At 36.1% G+C, this 23,561-nt stretch overlaps 1 protein-coding gene across 3 annotated transcripts in view; it reads right to left on the bottom strand.

Annotated features, from left to right (window-relative positions):
• Window positions 1-269: 269 nt before the first annotated feature.
• Window positions 270-23,561, bottom strand: part of LOC123523711 (myelin transcription factor 1-like) — a 51,712-nt gene continuing 28,420 nt past the window's right edge. For 2 of the 3 annotated variants that reach the window (XM_053539582.1, XM_053539583.1), the window contains exons 5-12: window positions 21,836-22,722; window positions 19,356-19,425; window positions 18,386-18,426; window positions 17,660-17,687; window positions 15,665-15,727; window positions 14,946-15,013; window positions 10,506-10,637; window positions 270-8,388 (exon numbers count right to left, since the gene is read on the bottom strand). In XM_053539582.1, coding sequence (XP_053395557.1) covers window positions 6,368-8,388; window positions 10,506-10,637; window positions 14,946-15,013; window positions 15,665-15,727; window positions 17,660-17,687; window positions 18,386-18,426; window positions 19,356-19,425; window positions 21,836-22,722 — 3,310 coding nt within the window. In that variant the 3' untranslated portion in view covers window positions 270-6,367. The remainder of the gene's footprint in view (window positions 8,389-10,505; window positions 10,638-14,945; window positions 15,014-15,664; window positions 15,728-17,659; window positions 17,688-18,385; window positions 18,427-19,355; window positions 19,426-21,835; window positions 22,723-23,561) is intronic. The other variant, XM_053539584.1, reaches the window with a different exon arrangement.

Below are 23,561 nucleotides of genomic sequence, written 5' to 3' on the forward strand. Positions count from 1 at the left end.
AATAAGTTTCAAATCTATATGCCTTTTAGTAATAGCTGTATGTACTTACACGCAAAACTAACCAGAATTTTCTAAGTCCAAAAGGGGGCATAATTTGGCCAAAATGAAGGTCAGAGTTATGGAACTTGGTGCTATCAACTAGTTTTATAACCCCAAAGACACATGTGAAGTTTCAATTCATATCTGCATTAGTTTTGGAGATAGTAACTTGCATGTAAACTTTAACCAGAATTTTCTAAGTCCAAAAGGGGCATTATTTGCTCAAAATACATGTCAGTTATGGGACTTGACCCAGTGAGGTAGGTAATTGATCTAGAAAAAGAAAAAATAAGTTTCAAATCTATATGCCTTTTAGTAATAGCTGTATGTACTTGCACGCAAAACTTTAACCAGAATTTTCTAAGTCCAAAAGGGGGCATAATTTGGCCAAAATGAAGGTCAGAGTTATGGAACTTGGTGCTATCAACTAGTTTTATAACCCCAAAGACACATGTGAAGTTTCAATTCAATATCTGCATTAGTTTTTGGGATAGTAACTTGCATGTTAAACTTTAACCAGAATTTTCTAAGTCCAAAAGGGGGCATAATTTGGTCAAAATACATGTTAAGAGTTATGGAACTTGACCCAGTAAGGTTGGTAATTGACCTTGAAAAAGAATAAATAAGTTTCAAAGCTATATGCCTTTTGGTAATAGCTGTATGTACTTGCACACAAAACTTTAACCAGGATTTTCTAAGTCCAAAAGGGGGCATAATTTGCCCAAAATACATGTCAGAGTTATGGGACTTGGTGCTATCAACTAGTTTTATAACCCCGAAGACACATGTGAAGTTTCAATTTAATATCTGTAGAAATTTTGGAGATAGTTACTTGCATGTAAAACTTTAACCAGAATTTTCTTAGTCCAAAAGGGGGCATAATTTGCTCAAAATACATGTCAGAGTTATGGGACTTGACCCAGTGAGGTAGGTAATTGATCTAGAAAAAGAATAAATAAGTTTCAAAGCTATATGCCTTTAAATGATAGCTGTATGTACTTGCATGCAAAAACTTAACCAAGGTGTGACGCCGACGCCGACGCCAGGGTGAGTAGAATAGCTAGACTATTCTTTGAATAGTCGAGCTAAAAATACAACCCAAAGTTGAATGCAATTCTGTCATCATCTTGGAAGCAGATGACCTTTTTGCAATGTAACAGTGTATATAAGTACTAAAAGGTACTTTTTGTACATTTATCAAAATTCATGTAAAAATCTAACAAATCTGACACTATGTCTATATAAGGTAAGAAAAACACAAGAACTATTGTAAAAGCAGAAATTTTCACAGGGGTTTAATTTCGCCAGGCCCTACATCTCGCGAAAATTAATCATAGCATAGATATTCACCTTGAGTTAAAGTATACTATTTCGCAAATATTATATCTCGCGAACATACTCAAAATATTAAATGCGTGAAAATTTGACCCAGCAAAAATATGTGCTTTTACAGTACTCAAAACTATTACAGCAAAACATTCCTGGCTCTGCAGGATTGTAAATTCTGTGTAAAAATGTAAAACTTATCTTTCATCATCAGGCAATTGTCAACTTTACTTTAACAGGTGACACAAAGAATTTCAACATAACAGATTTGTCTACTTAAAAATTATAAGGTCAAAGCCACACTGAAATTTATCTTAGACAATAGGACCATGATGGTCCTGAATCGCTCGCCTGTCCCCACATGACCCAGTTTTGAACTGAGCATGACATCGTTTTTTCTATTATTTGACACAGTGACCTAGTTTTAGAGCTCATGTGACCCAGTTTTGAACTTGACCTAGACATCATCGAGATAAAAATTCTGACCAATCTTCATGAAGATCATTTGAAAAAATATGGCCTCTAGAGAGGTCACAAGGTTTTTCTATTATTTGACCTAATGACCTAGTTTTTGAAGGCACGTGATCCAGTTTCGAACTTGACCTAGATATCATCAAGGTGAACATTCTCACCAATTTTCATGAAGATCTCATGAAAAGTATGGCCTCTAGAGAGGTCACAAGGTTTTTCTATTATTTGACCTAATGACCTAGTTTTTGATCGCACATGACCCAGTTTCGAACTTGACCTAGATATCATCAAGGTGAACATTCTCACCAATTTTCATGAAGATCTCCTGAACAGTATGGCCTCTAGAGAGGTCACTAGGTTTTTCTATTTTTAGACCTAATGACCTCGTTTTTGACCGCACATGACCCACTTTCGATTTTGACCTAGATATCATCAAGGTGAACATTCAGACCAACTTTCATGAAGATCCATTGAAAAATACGGCCTCTAGAGAGGTCACAAGGTTTTTCTATTTTTAGACCTACTGACCTAGTTTTTGACTGCACATGACCCACTTTCGAACCTGTCCTAGATATCATCAAGGTGAACATTCTGACCAATTTTCATGAAGATCCATTGAAAAATATGGCCTCTAGGGAGGTCACAAGGTTTTTCTATTTTTAGACCTAATGACCTAGTTTTTGAACGCATGTGACCCACTTTCAAACTTGAACTAGATATCATCAAGGTGAACATTCTGACCAATTTTCATGAAGATCCATTGAAAAATATGGCTTCTAGAGAGGTCACTAGGTTTTTCTATTTTTAGACCTAATGACCTAGTTTTTGACCGCACGTGACCCACTTTCAAACTTGATCTAGCTATCATCAAGGTGAACATTCAGACCATCTTTCATGAAGATCCATTGAAAAATATGTTCTCTAGAAAGGTCACAAGGTTTTTCTATTTTTAGACCTACTGACCTAGTTTTTGACCGCATGTGACCCAGTTTCGAAGCTGACCTAGATATCATCAAGATGAACATTCTGACCAATTTTCATGAAGATCCATTGAAAAATATGTCCTCTAGGGAGGTCACAAAGATTTTCTATTTTTAGACCTACTGACCTAGTTTTGGACCGCACTTGACCCAGTTTCGAACTTGATCTAGATATCATCAAGATGAACAATCTGACCAACTTTTATGAAGATCCATTGAAAAATATGGCCTCTAGAGAGGTCACAAGGTTTTTCTATTTTTAGACCTACTGACCTAGTTTTTGATCGCACGTGACCCAGTTTAGAACTTGACCTAGATATCATCAAGATGAACATTCAGACCAACTTTCATACAGATCCCATGAAAAATATGGCCTTTAGAGAGGTCACAAAGTTTTTCTATTATTTGACCTACTGACCTAGTTTTTGATGGCACGTGACCCAGTTTCGAACTTGACCTAGATATCATCAAGGTGAACATTCTGACCAATTTTCATGAAGATCTTGTGGAATATATGGCCTCTAGAGAGGTCACAAGGTTTTTCTATTTTTAGACCTATTGACGTAGTTTTTGACCGTACATGACCCAGTTTCGAACTTGACCTAGATATCATCAAGATGAACATTCTGACCAATTTTCATATAGATCCCATGAAAAATGTGACCTCTAGAGTGGTCACAAGCAAAAGTTTACGCACGTACGCACGGACTGACGACGGACGCCGCGCAATCACAAAAGCTCACCTTGTCACTTTGTGACAGGTGAGCTAAAAACAATTAATCAAAGACCTGGTTTATACAAGTTAATTCCCACTAACAATTCTTGATCAATACACCAATTACAATTGATAAAACTACCTATAACACATATTTCTGATGGCTAAATTCTATCAATACCAGTCAATTAAGACTTCAGTTGAAAATCTTCATTATACTAATTAAAATATCAATTGTTCATCATTTTAAAAAATAAATCAGACACAACGTGAACAGGTATCTCCTATCTATAGGTCACACTGATTTAGAAGACATGTAATATTTGCACTCTTTAACCAGTTTTTTCTTGCCAGTGTCCCACTTGAATTGAGAGAGGAGGTAATGAACAGCAAAAATGATGCAATCATGGCAAATTTCATTAAATAGTAAAACAGGTAGAACATTAGCCCTAACCCTGCTAAATTTCTATAATGAACTTGTCCATCTTTCAATTTTGATAGTACCATTAAATGTTAAAAGGGGTGCCTACCAAAAACACTGTCTGAATGGCGAACAGTGTATATCATGTTCAGCCTGATCCGTGCAGTCTTATCATGATCTACACTGGTTGCAAAGGCAGAATCTTCTCCAGCATGAATAGGGTTTGTGACTGATCAAAGTCATTTCTTAGCAGACATTTACATTATTCTATGTCAGAAAGGCAATATACCCTGAATCTTAATTTGGAGGAATGTTAGATTCAACTTCTGACCTAATCTCCAACTAGACGATGCTTTTGCAGAAAATGCTTCCCCCAATGCATACTTGTATAGGCAAAAAGTCTATAGGGGACAGGAGCGAAAATCAAAGAGACACTGATGGTTGGCTGCAATAGGGATCATCTACTTGGTATGAACAATCAACCCACTAAGTTTCAACAATCTGGGCCTAGTGGTTCTCTTTATGAACTGGAAATGGTTTTCCATGTTCAAGCCCCTGTAACCTTGACCTTTAACAGAGTGACCCAAAAATTAATAGGGGTCACCTACTCTGCATGTCCAATCATCCTATGAAGTTTCAACATTCTGGGTAAAGTGGTTCTCAAGTCATTAATCGGAAATGGTTTTCCATGTTCAGGCTCCTGTAACTTTGACCTTTGACGTAGTGAACCCAAAAATATTAGGGGTCGTCTACTCCATAAGCCCTGCCAACCTATTAAGTTTGAAGGTTCTAGGTCAAATGATTCTCCAGTTATTGATCGGAAATGAAGTGTGACAGACGGACAGGGCAAAAACAATATGTCTCCCAAAGTGGTTGGGGGTGGGGCGGACATAATTACTGACACAGTCTGCTCGTAAGACAAGAAAGCGCTTATTTGAGGAAAAACAACTTGGTGTTTGGGTAAATTGGAACAAAAACCATGAAGGAAACATGACTTATCTTAGATCACACTTCATCAAAGTCACAATATTGTACATTTGCTCAAAAATTCAGTTTAATTCAACAATTAATATCCTGATTTCTTTCAATCTGACTGAAGTAAACAACGACTGTTTCACAATTAACAGTAGTAAGGAATTAAACAGTAGTAAGGAACTGAAAAGTAGTTAAAATGATCAGTAGTAAGGAACTAAACAGTAGTAAGGAACTGAACAGTAGTAAGGAACTAAATAGTAGTAAGGAAATAAACAGTAGTAAGTAACTGAACAGCAGTAAGGAACTGAACAGCAGTAAACTGTACAGAATAGGAATTAAACAGTAGTAAGTAACTGAAGAGTAGTAAGGAACTGAACAGCAGTAAACTGTACAGAATAGGAATTAAACAGTAGTAAGTAACTGAAGAGTAGTAAGGAACTGAACAGTAGTAAGTAACTGAAGAGTAGTAAGGAACTGAACAGTAGTAAGGAACTAAATAGTAGTAAGGAACTAAACAGTAGTAAGGAACTGAACAGTAGTAAGGAACTGAACAGCAGTAAACTGTACAGAATAGGAATTAAACAGTAGTAAGGAACTGAACAGTAGTAAGGAACTGAACAGCAGTAAACTGTACAGAATAGGAACTAAACAGTAGTAAGGAACTGAACAGCAGTAAACTGTACAGAATAGGAACTAAACAGTAGTAAGGAACTAAACAGTAGTAAGGAACTGAACAGCAGTAAACTGTACAGAATAGGAACTAAACAGTAGTAAGGAACTGAACAGCAGTAAGGAACTGAACAGCAGTAAACTGTACAGAATAGGAACTAAACAGTAGTAAGGAACTAAACAGTAGTAAGGAACTGAACAGCAGTAAACTGTACAGAATAGGAACTAAACAGTAGTAAGGAAAATTTTTATTTTCTGGGACAAGGCTTGAAATCAACAAGCTGTTCAACCTTTCTTGATCTACTGACAGCATTGTTGATGGATAAAGTTACAGTTAAATATTGCTGTTTCAAAACGTTACAAAACAGGATATGTTTGTACATGACAATCCCATGCCAGAGAAACATGACACTTACACACTATCATCGTGAACAAAATGATTTTTTTTTCACATTGGATGGATTCCATCTACAGAGTGTTTTGAGATTTCCCCCTCAAATTCCTGTGAGGCAAGGTTCAATAAAAACTTAAACAAACTGTTAACAACTAATGTAATTCTATAACAATGTCTATAAAAACAGGACCTAGAATGATAGACTTAACTTCAGTCTGGGTGACAAGACAGTCACTGTTAACAGGTAAAACAGCTATCATAATGTATGATCCTCACACAACATGTATGTCAGAGAATCTAAATATACACAGACTGGGTGTAACAAATCACTGAAAAGATTCTCTAATCTTGAGAGACAAATGGTTGGGCAGGTCAATTCACGTACTGATCACTGTGTTCCCAAGTGAATCATCTACTGGTACCTTCTCTGGGTCTACCTGGATTGAGGTTGTTGGGGACCCCGGAAATACTTTATATACCATAGTTTTGGATACAATATTTTTTATGGGTTGAGCAGTATCTGTCTGACAACCATGGTGCCGTACTTCAGTGAGAACAGTTGGAAGGACCGTTGGGAGTGAACTCGGCCGTAACCTTGGATCAAGCTGTGGGGTAGAGGTGTTCACGTTGTCTCCAGAAGCTACTGTGGCAGTGACGGCTGTATCTGTAGAGGGAGACTGGACAGTTTTTGTTCGATGTTTAAGTTCATTTAGGGTATTATGTTCTTGTTTTAGGTTTTCTGTTGGGTCAGTGAAAATCTTTTTTAAAGTGGAACTTTGAGAACTTTGAGTGGAACTTTGAGGGGAACTCTGGGAAATAACAGAAACAGGTGGGGTAATACTTACATATGACACAATAGCGGGTGAAGGGTTGCCAGAGGAAGTGACAGCTGATAATGTAATGACTGGTTTACTCATCAGAGATGGAAACATGGATTCTGACCCACAATAGCCAGGTGGAGTAGTGTAACCTAAAACCCGCACAGGTACTCGCTGACCTTGTGGAGTAACCCCTGAAGCAACAAGTGTGTTAGCTCTCAATTCTTTTCTGGAATAAGACACTTGTTTATTACCCATGGTAATTACCGGCACTACAACAGAACTCGAGGTGCTAGCAACTGAATTACCCATTAAATTCAAATTCTCCTTGACAGTTGTTTTGTCTTCAATGTGAATATGTTTCTTAAGCTTAGACTGAACATCTGGGTTTAATGCCGCTTTCTGTAACTTCTCAGATTCTCCAGAAATTTTAGTATCTCCATTACTCCGAACAGGAAGTGCAGTGGGTTGGTTCCCAGACTGAATTGCTTGATTTAAATTCTGAGCAGACATGCTTGTTTCAGTAGCTACAGGTAAGCCTGTCTTGGGGAGAATTTTCTTCGGACCGAAACTAGTAACAGTTTTCGGGGCCGGGCCAGCGGGTTTTACAAATTTTCCTGGGTCAACAACAGCATTAATGAGGCCAGTAGATGACTCAATTGTATAAACACAGTCTTTTGGAAGATTTCCCATAGGTTTAAAAACAACATACCCTTTGCCTGCTGGTAGAACAATGTCATCAGGGCTAGCTGGGAACGCTTTGTTAGTGGCGACCGGCATCAGAACTGGTAGAGTTGTCGGATCTGTAACCACTGAAGTCTTCAGCACATTACCTACAATCATTGTATTATTTGATTTTTGTGTAACTTGAGCCTTTCCTGACTGCAAAATTGGTTCAGTTGTTACATTTGTATCAGAACTTATCTGACACTGATTCGCGTTAGTATACGCGGGTATACTAGTAATAGCAGAATTGACTGCTTCTGAATTTGACACTAAACTAGAATGTTTTGAAGATTCACTAGATTTTCCTAAAAATGATGGATTTGGAATGGTCAGAACGGCTGCAGCACTAACTGGTGTATTCTCTCCTGTAAAAAATCGCACTTCTGGACCCTTTCTCATTAATTCTGGATCTGGTTTCACTATATCCAAATTTTTCTCTACTAAAGATGAAATTCTCGAGGTTAACGCAGAAAAAGTTGTTTTAGATGATGACACTGATGATGCAGTTGATGATGTTGCTATTGACTTTGATGATGAAGCACCTGATGATGCTGAATCAAGTGATGATGAACGCTGCTGAGGACGATTACGGGGTCGTCTGCTCAAAATGTTTGGCCTTGACACCGATCGTACTATAGCTGGAGTGGCCGGTTTGTCGTCAGCTTCATCACTAGATAACGTCTGCACACTGGGCTTTATTTCAGACTCACTCTTCTGCTTTGCAATCTCCTGATTCTGGCGATTATATTTTTCCAGTTCTTTCACCAGGTTTATCCTTGGTGTTGTGATTGACGACCCTGATGCAAAGTCCAACTGTTTTGTAAGAATCATCGGTCGCAGAACCCTATCTGATGCTAAAATACAAACAGACACTTACTTGTTAGCACAAAGAAAACAAATACAAAGCAAATAGCATCAAACTTGCATCCACTGAAAATCTTCTAAAAAGTACCAATACTGATGTCTGTACTATAAATAACTTACACAAACTTCTGTCTCTTTTAATTTTACAAAGACATATATCATTTTTAACAAGCTGATATAAAGGTAGTGGTTGCTAACAAAAAGGTACATTGAAAAACAGAAACACTAAGGAATGAAACAGTAGCCTGGTATCAAATACTTTGCAGCTTTAATGGTAGAGGAAGACCCCAGGTGCCCCTACTTGCATTATTTCATCAAGAGCGGGCACCTGGGTAGAACCACCGACCTTCAGCAACAAGAAAGCTGGATGGCTTCCTCACATAAAGAATTCAATGCCCAGAGTGACTTCAGGAGCGCAATATTCTTCTGCTCAAAAACGAGTGCATATTTTCCTGACGCAAAGATAATAACCTTTTTACTACATACATATCTACACATATAAATGTAATGTAAATATTATGAATTTGTTCAATAGCCTGAATAAGACTGACAATACTGAACTGAATAAAACAATTAATGCAATGTCACATAAAAAATTACGTCACACACCCGATATGAAATTCAAGTGTTAGTGTATGGGAAAATATTGACTTTTCCAGTACCTCTGTAGCTTAACAGAAAATAGAAACAAGTATGTAATAGATCTAACAGCTTTTATACAGCCTGTAACTGATACCAGGTCAATGTACAGCTTTGAACATAAAAATTATAAAATATAAAAAAATATACACATAAAATTGTAAATAATAATAAAAAAAAATATTTAAAATCAACAGCTCAATAATAGGAACCAACTGAAAAAATGAAAAAAATGAAACCAATCAACAAGTACTTACCTAATTCTCAAACTTAAAAAAAAAAGTATTACAGTACTATTACACACCAAGATGCAGGCATAGAATACAGCACCACAATATCCAGAGTCAATACGACCAAGCAAGTTGACCTCGAGTTTTCAGTTATATCTGAATAATTTCTCATACAGAATTCTTCTGTTACAGTTTCCTTTTTAGATTACTCCAGACAATGGTACTCAAAGTTCTCAAAAGTAAATTTTCCATACAAGCATGGAGGTTTCTAGTATTTTCATTTTGAAATGCCAGACACGTTGTACAAACAACTGCACGATTCATATTGACTCCAAAATATGGATTACTTGAACTGTGAAGATTATATATATAAACTAAAATAAATTGGAAGAAACTTATAAACAAAGGATTTTAATCCCATCATTGGATACATAGATCGTGTAAATGGTTGGAATAAATGTGTTATTTTCCTGAAAAATAGTAACGCCTAAGTAAAAGTTTCAGTATAGAATTCCTCATTATGCAGCCCACTATAATAGCTGCTGAAAGTTTTCCATTAAAGGTGAAACAGCTATAGTCTATAGGATCATGAAGATCATAGCTGGTCTACTAGTTTATATTAATTTAGGTATGTTCTGTCGATTAAGAAATATTTTCTCAAATATTTTCTCGAACTTATATTAAATGCCCAGACACCACATTTCTGGTGGCATGCATCACTATGAGGGTAGGATAGAAACAGGAGAAGAGAAGCCAGTTTCTCTTCCAATGCTGAGGGACATGTAAGGGAGCTTCTGGTACCATTTTTCACATGCTTGGTACGACGTGACCAGGTAGCGTACTCATGACATCCTGCACTTAATTGCGAGCTCTACCATTAGGCTACCGAGCCTGGTCTAACCTGATACTTATGACTCCAGTAGAACAAGACGGGCCATTTCTATTCTTACAGCAGTTCTGTTTTTTTTCATTAAATGAAAAATAATACCTATTCTATTCTTTATTAGTTTCACAGCCAAATATTGCCAGGGAGTGAGAAAACACAAATATTGTTTTATAGAGAATAGGAGGATCTGTTAAAAAATAATTGCAACACTTCGATATCCCAAAAATGAAAACCAAAATTGGCATTTTTTTTTTTGTTCGAAAGACCTCTGGCAGAATATACATCTATATATATCTTCACAGTTCATTGTTGTATAATTAGTAAATGTTTTATTAGTGTTTTTAGTACACACCAGATTTCTTTAAGTAGTCCGATGTCTGGAACAATTGTTTTGCGGCTAATTTGATTAGCTGTTTTTCTGTACAAGCGGCCAAGATGGCCTTAGCCGAGTCGTCTTGCTTCGGTAGAACGACTAGGTGGTAATCTATAGGCACCAACAACAAAAAGAAAAAGAAATAAACGGCGTGTAAGTGAACATGAACTGAAGGCAGGTTATCTGGACGACCACAGACTTGATGGAAACAAATATAAAACACTTTGTGATTATACAAAATTCCAAGGCAACTGTTTTTTTTATCAAAGGCACTTTAGCTCAAACACTTTAAAATATACATATTCACATTTGTACAGATTAAAAAAATTTTGTACATACCATTTTACCATAACCCCCAACTACTACCCCTGATTAAAATTTTAGTTTTTCAGTTTCCTAGTCTGTGGTCACCTAGTACAAATACATCATTCTAGCCTCAAATAAAAATGCTTGCTTTTATATACTGTGAAATCAATAATATATGTTAGGCAATAATTTTTGCTCTTTCAAGAGTTCATCAATCCTGGAAATTGAATCTCAATGGACAAACAAAAAATCCCCTTCATTTAATCTTTAAAAGTTGAAATCCATGTTTTATATCCCCATGAAACAGCTGTTTTTAGGCAAAAACCTGAAACTTCAGGCCCACAGAAGTAAATGGTTTCACAGTATATAATATTTAGAGTCATTTAAATCTGAAAGATAACTTTCTGCAGGAAGACAAAGTAATCAGTAACCAGGAAGTGTGGACTATGTATTGGGAATCTTTCTCGATGGTTTTACTTCACTTTTTCATTATCATCAGTCTCAATTTCCCAAATTGTGGCAAAGTGCTGGTTAAAATTCACTGCTGTCTTCAAACAAACTTCAAATGCTGCTAAGTTGCTAACATATTGAGTATACTTGTTTGTTTCAGTGTCAAAATGAAAGCCAGAGCCAGTCCAATACAAACAAAAGATGCAATTTTTTTTATCAAAATTACTGCCAGAGCCAGTCCAACATCTCACTTTAGCAATAGTTCAAGCGGACATGTACGGCAGTTGCTCTAAACACAACAATAATGGGACAAAACATTCAGTTTCATATTTAAAATTACAAATTAAACCAATGACTCAACTCTAACAAGAGGACCATGATGGTCCTGAATCGCTCACCTGTCCCAACATGACCCAGTTTTGAACTGAGTATGACGTCGTTTTTTTTCTATTATTTGACATAGTGACGTAGTTTTTGAGCTCATGTGACCCAGTTTTGAACCTGACCTTGATATCATCAAGATGAACATTCAGACCAACTTTCATACAGATCCCATGAAAACTAGAACTGTCACAGGAGTGACTCATACCCCCACCATACGGTCTTGTCACAGAAGAATGGCAACCATAAGAAATCTTAAAAATACTTAGTCTTTGGAGTACTTCATCCTGGGCTTCCACATGTAAGTAATACTAGTATAATACTAGTATAGTAATACTAGTAAATATATTAAATCTCTAATATTAGAGATACACTAAAAGTGAATACAAAAAAGTGTCTTACCGATCCATGTTACCACAGAAAAATGTATTTACTTTTTACATAGGACTTATAATAAAAAAGTTAGAAAAATACCTAAAATAATTGAAAATCTAAAAATAGGATTTCTAAAATAGACTAATTCCTGGAATTTAAGGTGAAGAAACTCCAAACAAAAGTTAAAAAAAGGTTACTTCCCTTTGGCTCTAAGCCAATCAGAATGAGATATAGTGAAAATACATCAAAATTAAACCTTAAATTCTAGGTAAAAGGGGACACAATTCAAGAAAAATTAGTGTCAGAGTTATGCACCTTGTGTCACATGATGTGGGTGATGAGGTGGAAACATCTATTTTAAGTCTGAATCAAATCCATTCAGTAGTAACTGAGATATAGTGAAAATACATAAAAATTAACCTTAAATTCTAAGTAAAAAGGGGCATAATTCATGAAACATTGTGTCAGAGTTATGCACCTTGTGTCACATGATGTGGGTGATGAGGTGGAACATCTATTTTAAGTTTGAGTCAAATCCATTTTGTAATAACTGAGATATAGTGAAAATACATCAAAATCAACCTTAAATTTAAAGTAAAAGGGGACATAATTCATAAAAAAATTTATGTCAGAGTTAAGCACCTTATGTCACATGATGTAGGTGGTGTGGTGGAACAACTATTTTAAGTTTGAATCAAATCCATTTAGTAATAACTGAGATATAGTGAAAATACAACAAAATTAACCTTAAATTCTAAGTAAAAGGGGACATAATTCATGAAAACTTGGTGTCAGAGTTATGCACCTTGTGTCACATGATGTGGGCACATGATGTGGGTGATGAGGTGGAACATCTATTTTAAGTAAGTTTGAATCAAATCCATTCAGTAGTAACTGAGATATAGTGAAAATACATCAAAATCAACCTTAAATTCTAAGTAAAAAGGGGCAGAATTCATAAAAAATATTGGTGTCAGAGTTATGCACCTTATGTCACATGATGTGGGTGATCAGGTGGAACATCTATTTTAAGTTTGAATCAAATCCATTTAGTAATAACTGAGATAGAGTGAAAATACAGCAAAATTAACCCTAAATTCTAAGTAAAAGGGGACATAATTCATGAAAACTTGGTGTCAAGAGTTATGCACCTTGTGTCACATGATGTGGGTGATAAGGTGGAACATGTATTTTAAGTTTGAATCAAATCCATTTGGTAATAACTGAGATAATAGATTTCGGGACGCGACGGGACGGGACGGGACGCGACGCGACAGCGCGACAAAACTGACTCCTATATACCCCCCTCAAACATGTTTGGTGGGGGTATAAATATGGCCTCTAGAGAGGTCACAAGGTTTTTCATTATTTGACCTACTGACCTAGTTATTGATGGCATGTGACCCAGTTTCAAACTTGACCTAGATATCATCAAGGTGAACATTCTGACCAATTTTCATGAAGATCCATTCAAAAGTACGGCCTCTAGAGAGGTCACAAGGTTTTTCTATTTTTAGACCTAATGACCTAGTTTTTGACTGCAGCTGACCCAGTTTCAAACTTGACCTACATATCATCAAGATGAACATTCAGACCAACTTTCATACAGATCCCATGAAAAATATGGCCTCTAGAGAGGTCACAAGTTTTTCTATTATTTGACCTACTGACCTAGTTTTTGATGGCACATGACCCAGTTTCAAACTTGACCTAGATATCATCAAGGTGAACATTCTGACCAATTTTCATGAAGATCTTATGAAATATATGGCTTCTAGAGAGGTCACAAGGTTTTTCTATTTTTAGACCTACTGACCTAGTTTTTAACCACAGTTGACCCAGTTTCAAACTTGGCCTAGATATCATCAAGATGAACATTCAGACCAACCTTCATACAGATCCCATGAAAAATATGGCCTCTAGAGAGGTCACAAGGTTTTTTCATTATTTGACCGACTGACCTAGTTATTGATGGCACGTGACCCAGTTTCGAACTTGACCTAGATATCATCAAGGTGAACATTCTGACCAATTTTCATGAAGATCCATTCAAAAGTATGACCTCTAGAAAGGTCACAAGGTTTTTCTATTTTTAGACCTAATGACCTAGTTTTTGAAGGCACGTGACCCAGTTTCGAACTTGACCTAGATATCATCAAGGTGAACATTCTGACCAAATTTCATGAAGATCTTGTGAAAAATATGGCCTCTAGAGAGGTCACAAGGTTTTTCTATTTTTAGACCTACTGACCTAGTTTTTGAACGCACGTGACCCAGTTTCGAACTTGACCTAGATATCATCAAGATGAACATTCTGACCAATTTTCATAAAGATCCCATGAAAAATGTGACCTCTAGAGAGGTCACAAGCAAAAGTTTACGCACGGACGGATGACGGACGCTGCGCGATCACAAAAGCTCACACCGTCACTTTGTGACGTGAGCTAAAAACAAGGGGAAGTAAAAGTCTTAAAATGCATTATAAAGAAATGCAAGAAGAAATATTAATTAATTTCATATTTAACATACATCAAACTATAATTGTACTTCTTAGAATCAAGTCTACCTAAATTATTCTCCAAAATTTTATTTCAAATTTTGCATTAATTTCTACTTTAAGTATTTTAATAGTTGTTTTGTTTTTTTTTGAGAAAATTTAATATTTGAGTTCACATGAATTATGTCTTTAGTGTATCATTCAAAATATTTTCTATTGTGGTTAGGTATAAACATATTCAGTTTTGTTGTTGATGGTTCTAAAATAATATCCATTTCATATCATTCTTATTTATCTAAATGGTTTACAAACTTACCTCAACTTTAATGCTGAAACAAAAAGTTACCGTAATTTTTGCAAAAGATTATCAAGATAAGAGACAGACAGGTGTACAGACAACAGAAACTTACTTGCTTTCCTTCGTCCACCATCACTTCCCAGCAACTTTCCCATCGCAGCAATAGGACATCCTGACACACTGAAATTATGAATGTAACATCCAACATATCTGAATTTAAGTTCTCATGTTATAGAGTTTAAAGTTTATGTTAGCTTTCTATTTCTCTACAGTTTTATAGAAGAGAAAAGCAGAGCCACTACAATAAATTTACAAGTCCTTGACACAAGAATGCAACGAAAATTCTAATATGTTTAATATACACTTAATGGACTTTTTTTTTATTACATGACACAAGAAACTTTTCATAATTATTTTCTTTAAGTTTTGTTTGTTCTGGATTAAATGCCTTTTTCAACTGTATTTCAATTATGGAACAGTGGGCAGTTAACTAAGCCAGTGTTCCTGGATTCTGTAGCAGTAAAAATCTGTTCTCTGCAAGTATCTTCCAACTTTCCCACTTGAATCAGAGGTGAAAGATGAAAGATTCAGACACATCTTTTATCAAATCGTCATGGAATCAAACTCAATATCCGTTTTTAACTTTAACCCAGCAAAAGACTGGTCCTACAGCAATTTTGGAATCACTGCTTAAAATGAGATTTGCTAGACAAAGGTACAGAAAAGAGCAGATTTTTAGAAAATGTAGCACTTCTGTCTGTCATATTTGGGTAGAAACAGTGATGCCTGATAAACTAGAAGCTGTTCTGACAGTTATATTAGATGACTAACCTTCTATGCATACTTCTGTTGCTGTTCACATGACCTCTACCACTACATCCTGGTGTCGGGCACCTGCAGATAAAACACTGAAACATGCGGTACCAGTAATTTAAGCAAGAAAATTTTCAATTGTGATATTTATACTACACATGTAAGACATGGTTGTAAAAGTGTACTATACTTCATGTAAAATATTTTGTTGTTTTATTTACAAGCTTTGCACAAACATGTTCTAATTTTCATGTGACTGCTCGATTTTTAGTAGGTGTGGTTCCCTGGATTTTTAGGAGTGCAGTTTCCAATAATTCTCTCAGATATACGTTAGGCTTATCTACAATTATAAAATGCAAGAATAGTGACAGTACAACAAAATAGAGAGAGGACCTGACTATGCTACAACAGACCAAGTTTGATGAAGATCCATCAAAGGCTTCTTTACCCTTACCCTGCTAAATTTCTGTAATGAACATGACCATCTTTCAATTTGGACAGTACCATTAACTGTTAAAATGGGTGCTTACTAAAAAGATACTGACTGAATAGCGGACAGTGCAGACTATGATCAGACTGCACAGATGTACAGGCTGATCTTGATCTGCACTGGTCGCAGTGGCAGAATCACTTGCCGCCAGCAGGCTTAGGGTGAATGGGAAGAGTTTAAATGTTTTTGATTTTCAAACTCTCGACTCAAAGTACCCCGTTCTGAACAAACTTGGGAGAGGACCTTATAATGATGCTACATACCAAGTTTGTTGAAGATCTATCAAGTGGAGTATTAAAAGAAATTATTTCAAAGTTTTCCTATCCTTGACTCTAGCGGCCCCTATAGGCAGCCAAACACCCTTATTTGAACAAAATTGAGAAAGGACCTTATACTGACGCTACAAATCAAATTTAGAGGAAGATCCAGCGATTTATGAGACATCATTTGGAGGTTTTTGTATTGATTTTCTAGCTCAGGCTGTCCCAAAAAGCAGCCAAACACCTTTCTTTATTCAACAAGAGCACCGCCTTGCGGGTGCTGACGCTTGTCTGATTTTTTTGTATAACAGAAAAATTGTCTTACCCATGATTTTCTAAGTCCAAAAAGGGCCATAATTCTTGCAAAAAGCAGGATGGAGTTATGTTTCTTGATGTACAGAGTCAGCTTATGATGGTGAACAACAGTGGCAAGTTTCAAAGCTATAGCTTTGATAGTTTAGGAGAAAAGTTTACCTAAACATAAAACTTAACCAATAAATCTGATCAAGTGATGACAATAACTCATCATTTTTTTCTCAAAAAATCAGATGAGCTAAAAATGAGACAGCATTAAAATGATTCTACAGACTGAATTTGATGAAGACCCATCAAGCAGTTTGTGTGAAAAAAGTAATTTATAATAAATGCATTATTTTATGACCCGCTTATATAACAGAAGCAGCCTTGAGAAAAACGACACAAAAAATACGTAGGAATGACTAATTTTTAATACTGGCTCGGATTCAACGACTATGTACATCAAACAATATTATGCATGTAAAATTATCTAAAAACAATAAAACAAATGGATGAATTAAACAGCCGCAATGAAACACCTTACCAGGATCTTGCCATGAAAATAGCCCTGGCTAAGGTATATATTAGAGAATCGAATGAAACTTAGCAAAGATCCTAGCACTGATGCTAAAGACCAAGTTTGATACAGATCCATCCAGTGGTTCATGAGAAGCAGTTGTTTGTAGGGATTTATATTTTTAGCTCTAGCAGCCTATGGGAAGGGCCACGTCCCTTAAGTTGAACAAATTTGAGAGAAGACCTTGCAAGGATGGCTTTGGACAAAGTTTGGTGTAATTCTGACAAGCAGTTTCAGAAAAGATGTTGATGTTAACTGTGTATGAGGGACGATCAACACCAGACCATCCACCTGTACTAACAGCTCACCCTGAAACCTCAGCTGAGTTAAAACGAAGTACCAAATGTGTACAGGTTTCTGCCTTTATGGCACTGGTTTCAATAACTTACCTGAGACTTGACTCGTGGGCATTCACAACTGAAAAGAATAAAACATATCAAATAAGTTACAGTACTAAATTTTTTCTTTGGGTTTCGAACAAAAAACCTTACAGATTCTAAAAATACCCTCGTCTTTGTAAATAAATTCATTACTGGATCTGTAGGCCAAATCTACCATTCAGCATTGTTACCAACAGAAACAAAGTTTTAAAACTGACCACAGAAATTAAGCTCAACCTGGTCTAACTTTTCTGTAAAAACCAACAATAATTAAATCTGACATTGATTTTTTGTGTGTTTGTTTTGCATTTAGTGTGTTTTTTGCAACAGTATTTCAGTAACAACTGGAAGTTAACCTATCCAATGTTCCTGGATTCTGTACCAGTACCAACTTGTTCTCCACAAGTAACTGTCAACATCTCCATATGTATCACAGGTGGAGGATGAAATGAATGCAAATATGTCGTTTATCAATTCGTCAGGCAGAACATTATGCCATCCTCAGGAATTGAAATAACAAACCCTGATCTGCAGCTCTGCACTCTGTGTTGAGCTAAGCAAGCAGGCAACACTGTCCTATCCTTGTGTGTCCCAAGTATAATAGTTATCCTAGGCTTTAAAAAAACAAGTTTAAGACATGATTAGAATTTTACTGAATAATCTGCATACAGTCTCAGATACAGGATTACACTGACAGATATTTCTCAACAAATAAATGACACCTGATATACATACTTTCTTGTGAAACCTCTGATCTGTTCGGACATCCTGACAAACTGAAAAGTAAATATAGTATTAAATTTAGAAAATTATGAAGAATGAAGATTTACACAAATCTATTCTAGCTATGGAGCTGGTTAATGTTTCCTAGATACTGTGGAAATACTTTATTTCAATGATATTAAATATTGTTGTTTAGGCCATAACTGCTACTTTGCTGGGTTTAAAATTCGATAAAATTTACAAGCAAAAATTTATAAGCAAAAACTTTCTCTTTTTTTTTTTTAAATTTAATTTTGTGAATTGAAACAACCACAAAACCCATGAAAATTAGAATGAATATTAATGGTTCCTAAGTGTACCACTGTTTGCTAGTTCAGGACTCAGCACGGTTTTTATCAGTATTTCAGTTTTGTAACAGTGGGCAGTTAGTCTAACCCATGTTCCTAGATTCTGTACCAGTATTAACCTGATCCCCACAAGTCACAGCCAACTTCTCAACAGAGAATCAGAGGTATAGTATAATGAATAATTTCAGATAAACTGTCTCCTATAAAGTTTTTATGAAGACTTTACACCTTGCCTATTTATTTACTTTATTTATTTTGTTGTGTTTAACATTGCACTGACACATTGGTCATATGGCGACTTTCCAGTTTTGATAAGGACGAAGACCCCAGGTGCCCCTCCATGCATTATTTCATCACGAGCGGGCACCTGTGTAGAACCACCAGCCAGCTGGATGGCTTCCTTACATGAAGAATTCAATGCCTCGAGTGACGCTCGAACCCACATTTATGAGAGGCAAGTGATTTGAAGTCGGCAACCTTAACCACTTGGCCCCTATGCTTCGCCTATAGAGCTAATTAAATACCATCTGTATACTCCCTATTAAGCTAAGGGACATTTGGAATGATTTTTCAAGAAATTTCATGAATTCAGATAATTATTTAATGAAGTAATCTGCTTTGCTTTACAAGTTTACCTTCTATGATGTGTATATAGCCCTGTAATGTGACCTTCACCGGTGCATCCTGGAGTAGGGCACTTTGTCCCTGAAATACAATAGATAGGTACATATCGATAAACTTGTTTCAAACACATGTATTATACAGTAATTATTTTTTAAGTTGTGATGTCCAAGAAAGTTTTACATCACTTTCACTTTAGTAAACTTTTAAGGTTTGAAAGTCAAAACTACTATAGTTTACACAGAAACCTAAATTTTTGGCCTCTTCGAGTCCCAGTTTACATTACATACTCTTAAAGATGAAAAATATGTACCCAAAGTATGACAATAGTTTGCCATTCCAAGCACAAGTTCATACATGCCATATTTTCAGACGGTCAATAAGGGAGATTTGCCTCCACAGGGCTTTTTTAAGGGAGATTTGGGTAAAAATAAGGGAGACTTTAATTCGCTCATTTTTACGCGCTGAATAGCCGTTTTCATGAAAAAAAAATCATCAAGTTTTCTATACTGAATTGATGAGTGGAGCAAACAGTTGTGTAAAGAATTCATGGTTATTACTTACAGCACTTTAATTAATCCAAGGAAATTCAGAATTCCATGAAAGATTGAACCAGGAACTTTGTTTTTGCTTTATGTCTTGATGCTTCTGCATCTGGAGAGTGATCTTTTTGACATGTTTAAGCATACAATACTCAAAAGATTACAGACATATCATGTCCAAACAGTCTTTTAAGGGCAGTCACTTCTTTTCAGAAATGAAGTTGTTAAAACAACAAGAGCTGTCAGAGGACAGCAACGCTCGACTATTCAACAGCCTTGTCGACTGAATGAATACGAAAGTCGAAAAAGGGGCATAATTTTGTAAAAAAGCAAAATAGAGTTATGGAACCTGCTTTGTGCATGTCAGATCATGACAGTGAACAAGTGTGTGAAGTTTCAATCCATTCCAATTAGTGAGTACTGAGATACCAGCTTACATACAAAACCTTAACCAAAAAATTCTAAGTCGAAAAAGGGGCATAATTTTGTAAAAAAGCAAAATAGAGTTATGGACCTGTGCAATGTAAGTCAGTTTATCACAGTGAATAAGTGTGTGAAGTTTCAATCCATTCCCACAAGTGGTTACTGAGATACCAGCTTACATACAAAACCTTAACCAAAAATTTCTAAGTCGAAAAAGGGCATAATTTTGTAAAAAAGCAAAATAGAGTTATTGGGACCTGTGCAGTGTAAGTCAGTTTATCACAGTGAATAATGTGGTGAAGTTTCAATCCATTCCCACAAGTGGTTACTGAGATACCAGCTTACATACAAAACCTTAACCAAAATTTCTAAGTCGAAAAAGGGGCATAATTTTGTAAAAAAGCAGAATAGAGTTATGGGACCTGTGCAATGTAAGTCAGTTTATCACAGTGAATAAGTGTGTGAAGTTTCAATCCATTCCCACATGTGGTTGCTGAGATACCAGCTTACATACAAAACTTAACCAAATCGGGACGCGGACGCGGACGCCGACGCATGGGCGAGTCCAATAGCTCTACTATTCTATGAATAGTCGAGCTAAAAATGAAAGTCGTTCTATTGCTGGATTGTCTATATTTAGATTAAAACTACATGTATTTAAACTGGGAATTCTTCTCCCGTTAATTATTGCAACATGACAATATTTTTCAATTCTTTGGGCAGTAAGTATTGCAATCTATTTCACTTATCCAAATTCATGTTTGTCCGAAATTCTGTGTAGTCTGACATTAACTCGCCAATTTTTGTTAAACCATTATTTATTTTTTTGCATGTTGTACAAGAATTTATATTGAGAAGCATGAACTCGGTGTTAGCACTAACCTGTCTCATCTTCTGATGGTTCGATAAATACTGAGGTCAGCGAAAACGAAAGTACACTTTGGCAGGTGGCAGTGAAATGACGTAATTTAAGACTGGTTTACATATTGTTTTGAAAACTATGGATCAGTGACTTTGATGTTATTGAACAAGTCTAAAATCTCAAATGCACATGTTTACAATTGCCTACGGGTAAGATTAAATGGTTAATTGCAGATGGTGACAGTAGGTGGAAAGATGATTAATGCCTTAGGCGTGTATCTCTCGATAAACAAGCAAGGGATTATAGACAACTATCAAAATTATGTTTGAAGAGTATTTCTGGGCTACTCGATATTGAATTTCAAGTTTTTTCTAAAGGTCTACATGTGGTCCGAAATACGGTTTTTCGACAGAGAACTTTTTTTCTGAATTTATTTTTTTAACACGAGGTTTTCATGTCCCGGCGGAAGACCGGGAGATATACTGAAAATATGGGAGAAAAAGGCTCCCGGCGGGAGATATGGCATGTATGCAAGTTTACATTACACATTTCGAAAGTTGAGTGAGTGAGTTTGGTTTTACAGCAAATCGACACAAAAAGGTCATATATCGCCAAGTCGAAAGTTGACGAACAGGATAAACCCAAAGTATGATAACAGTGCCCTTACATTTTGAGGCAGTCTGTTCTTTGTCTTTATCATTCTCTTTATCCGCTGTTGTTGATCCTGCCTCCTCTAGCTTTCCATCTGTCCACTCGGCTAGCACCATGTACTCTCCGCCATCATCCATATCATCATCATCACTGTCATCATTCAGATCCTGTTTCACGATGATCCGAGAACCATTTGACGACTCTTCAACATTTTTAGCACTTGCTGAAGATTCAGTTAAGCTCAAGGTACCACTTGGCCCTGGTCTTACCACTTCATCTTGTCCGTCTTTTAATATATTTTGAGTACACTTAGGTTCATTATTTCCTGTTACATTCATTTCAAGTCCTATTTCAGCTGAGTTTTTATTTTCCTTATCCTTTTCCTGGTGATTCAGTTGTGCAGCTGGTTTTGCAAAGTTCACAACTTCCACTTTGTTTCCAAATTTGTTGGTAATGTTTACATTATCCCCACGAATAACGTTCTGAATCTGTTGTTGTATAGCTACCGGACTCAGTATGGTATCCATTTCTGACTCTACATTACCTACACTATTCTCACTTTGTATTCTTGCACACTCTTGTTCAATCCGTCGTAAAGCATCTATGTCATTTTCTTTAACACTTTCACCATTTTCCCCAATGTCTGTTTTTGTTTCTTCTTTAATTTTTATTGGAGCTACAAGAATAGTTTCTGGCCCCTTAAACCTGCCATTCTCATCTTCAGTAATTGGCTCTTCCTTAACTCTAACAAGTTCACATGGTATATCAGAAACTTCCTTTAACAGTACAGTATCATCGTCATTTTCTTCTTTAATCTCCTTTTTTGGTATTTTTGCTCTAGGTTCGTCTGTAGCTACTACTGATTCTTGCTTCCTTTTTCTTGCAAGTGGACATGTTGCAGCACTGTAATATACAAACAATAAGTAATAAATCTGTTATCACACAGAACTATAAATGAAATATTCCAGTTAGTTTTGGTTAAAAATCTTTTTACCTAATGCAAACTAGAGCTATCACTAAAGGTGATTAATATCTCAAGACACCAGTGTCACTGGTTTTTGCACTTTTGTGAGGTTAACAATTTAGGTTAATTTTATGAAAATCATTCTGACGGTTTAGAAGATAATTATGGTGCAGACACAAATTCCAACTATTTGATCTTTGACATTTAAGCATGACCTTGAATTTGGACTAAACGGCCTGGGTCATGTGCTCCTCTTTTCATTTTAATGAGATTAAAAATTGATGCTAGTTTAATGGAAATCTCACCAGCTGTTTAGATGACATGGGGCAGAGAACAAAGTTAAGCTTTTGACACTTTGACCTACAAGTTGACCTTAACGTTGGACTTTGTGACCTTGGTTTGTGACCTTGGTTTGTGACCTTGCTTTGTGACCTTGGTTTGTGACCTTGGTTTGTGACCTTGCTTTGTGACCTTGGTTTGTGACCTTGGTTGTGTTCTCAGCAGATTACCTTAATGAGGTAAATAACTGATAATGGTTTTATGAAAATCTTCCCAGTGTTTAACAGATATGCAGAGGATATGAATTTAATCTATTTGACCTTTGATTAAAGTGTGACCTTGACTTCCATGTAACAAATGATGCTTGTTTTATGAAAATCTTCCCAGCAGGTTTAAACAATACTGAGCAGAGGTCAGCTATTTCACCTTTGACCTACAAGTGTGACCTTGACCTTGGACACAGTGACCTGGGTTGTACACTCTGAATATAGCCTTGATG

This window comes from Mercenaria mercenaria, chromosome 3 (assembly GCF_021730395.1).
Source record: "Mercenaria mercenaria strain notata chromosome 3, MADL_Memer_1, whole genome shotgun sequence".
NCBI classification, from domain to species: domain Eukaryota; kingdom Metazoa; phylum Mollusca; class Bivalvia; order Venerida; family Veneridae; genus Mercenaria; species Mercenaria mercenaria.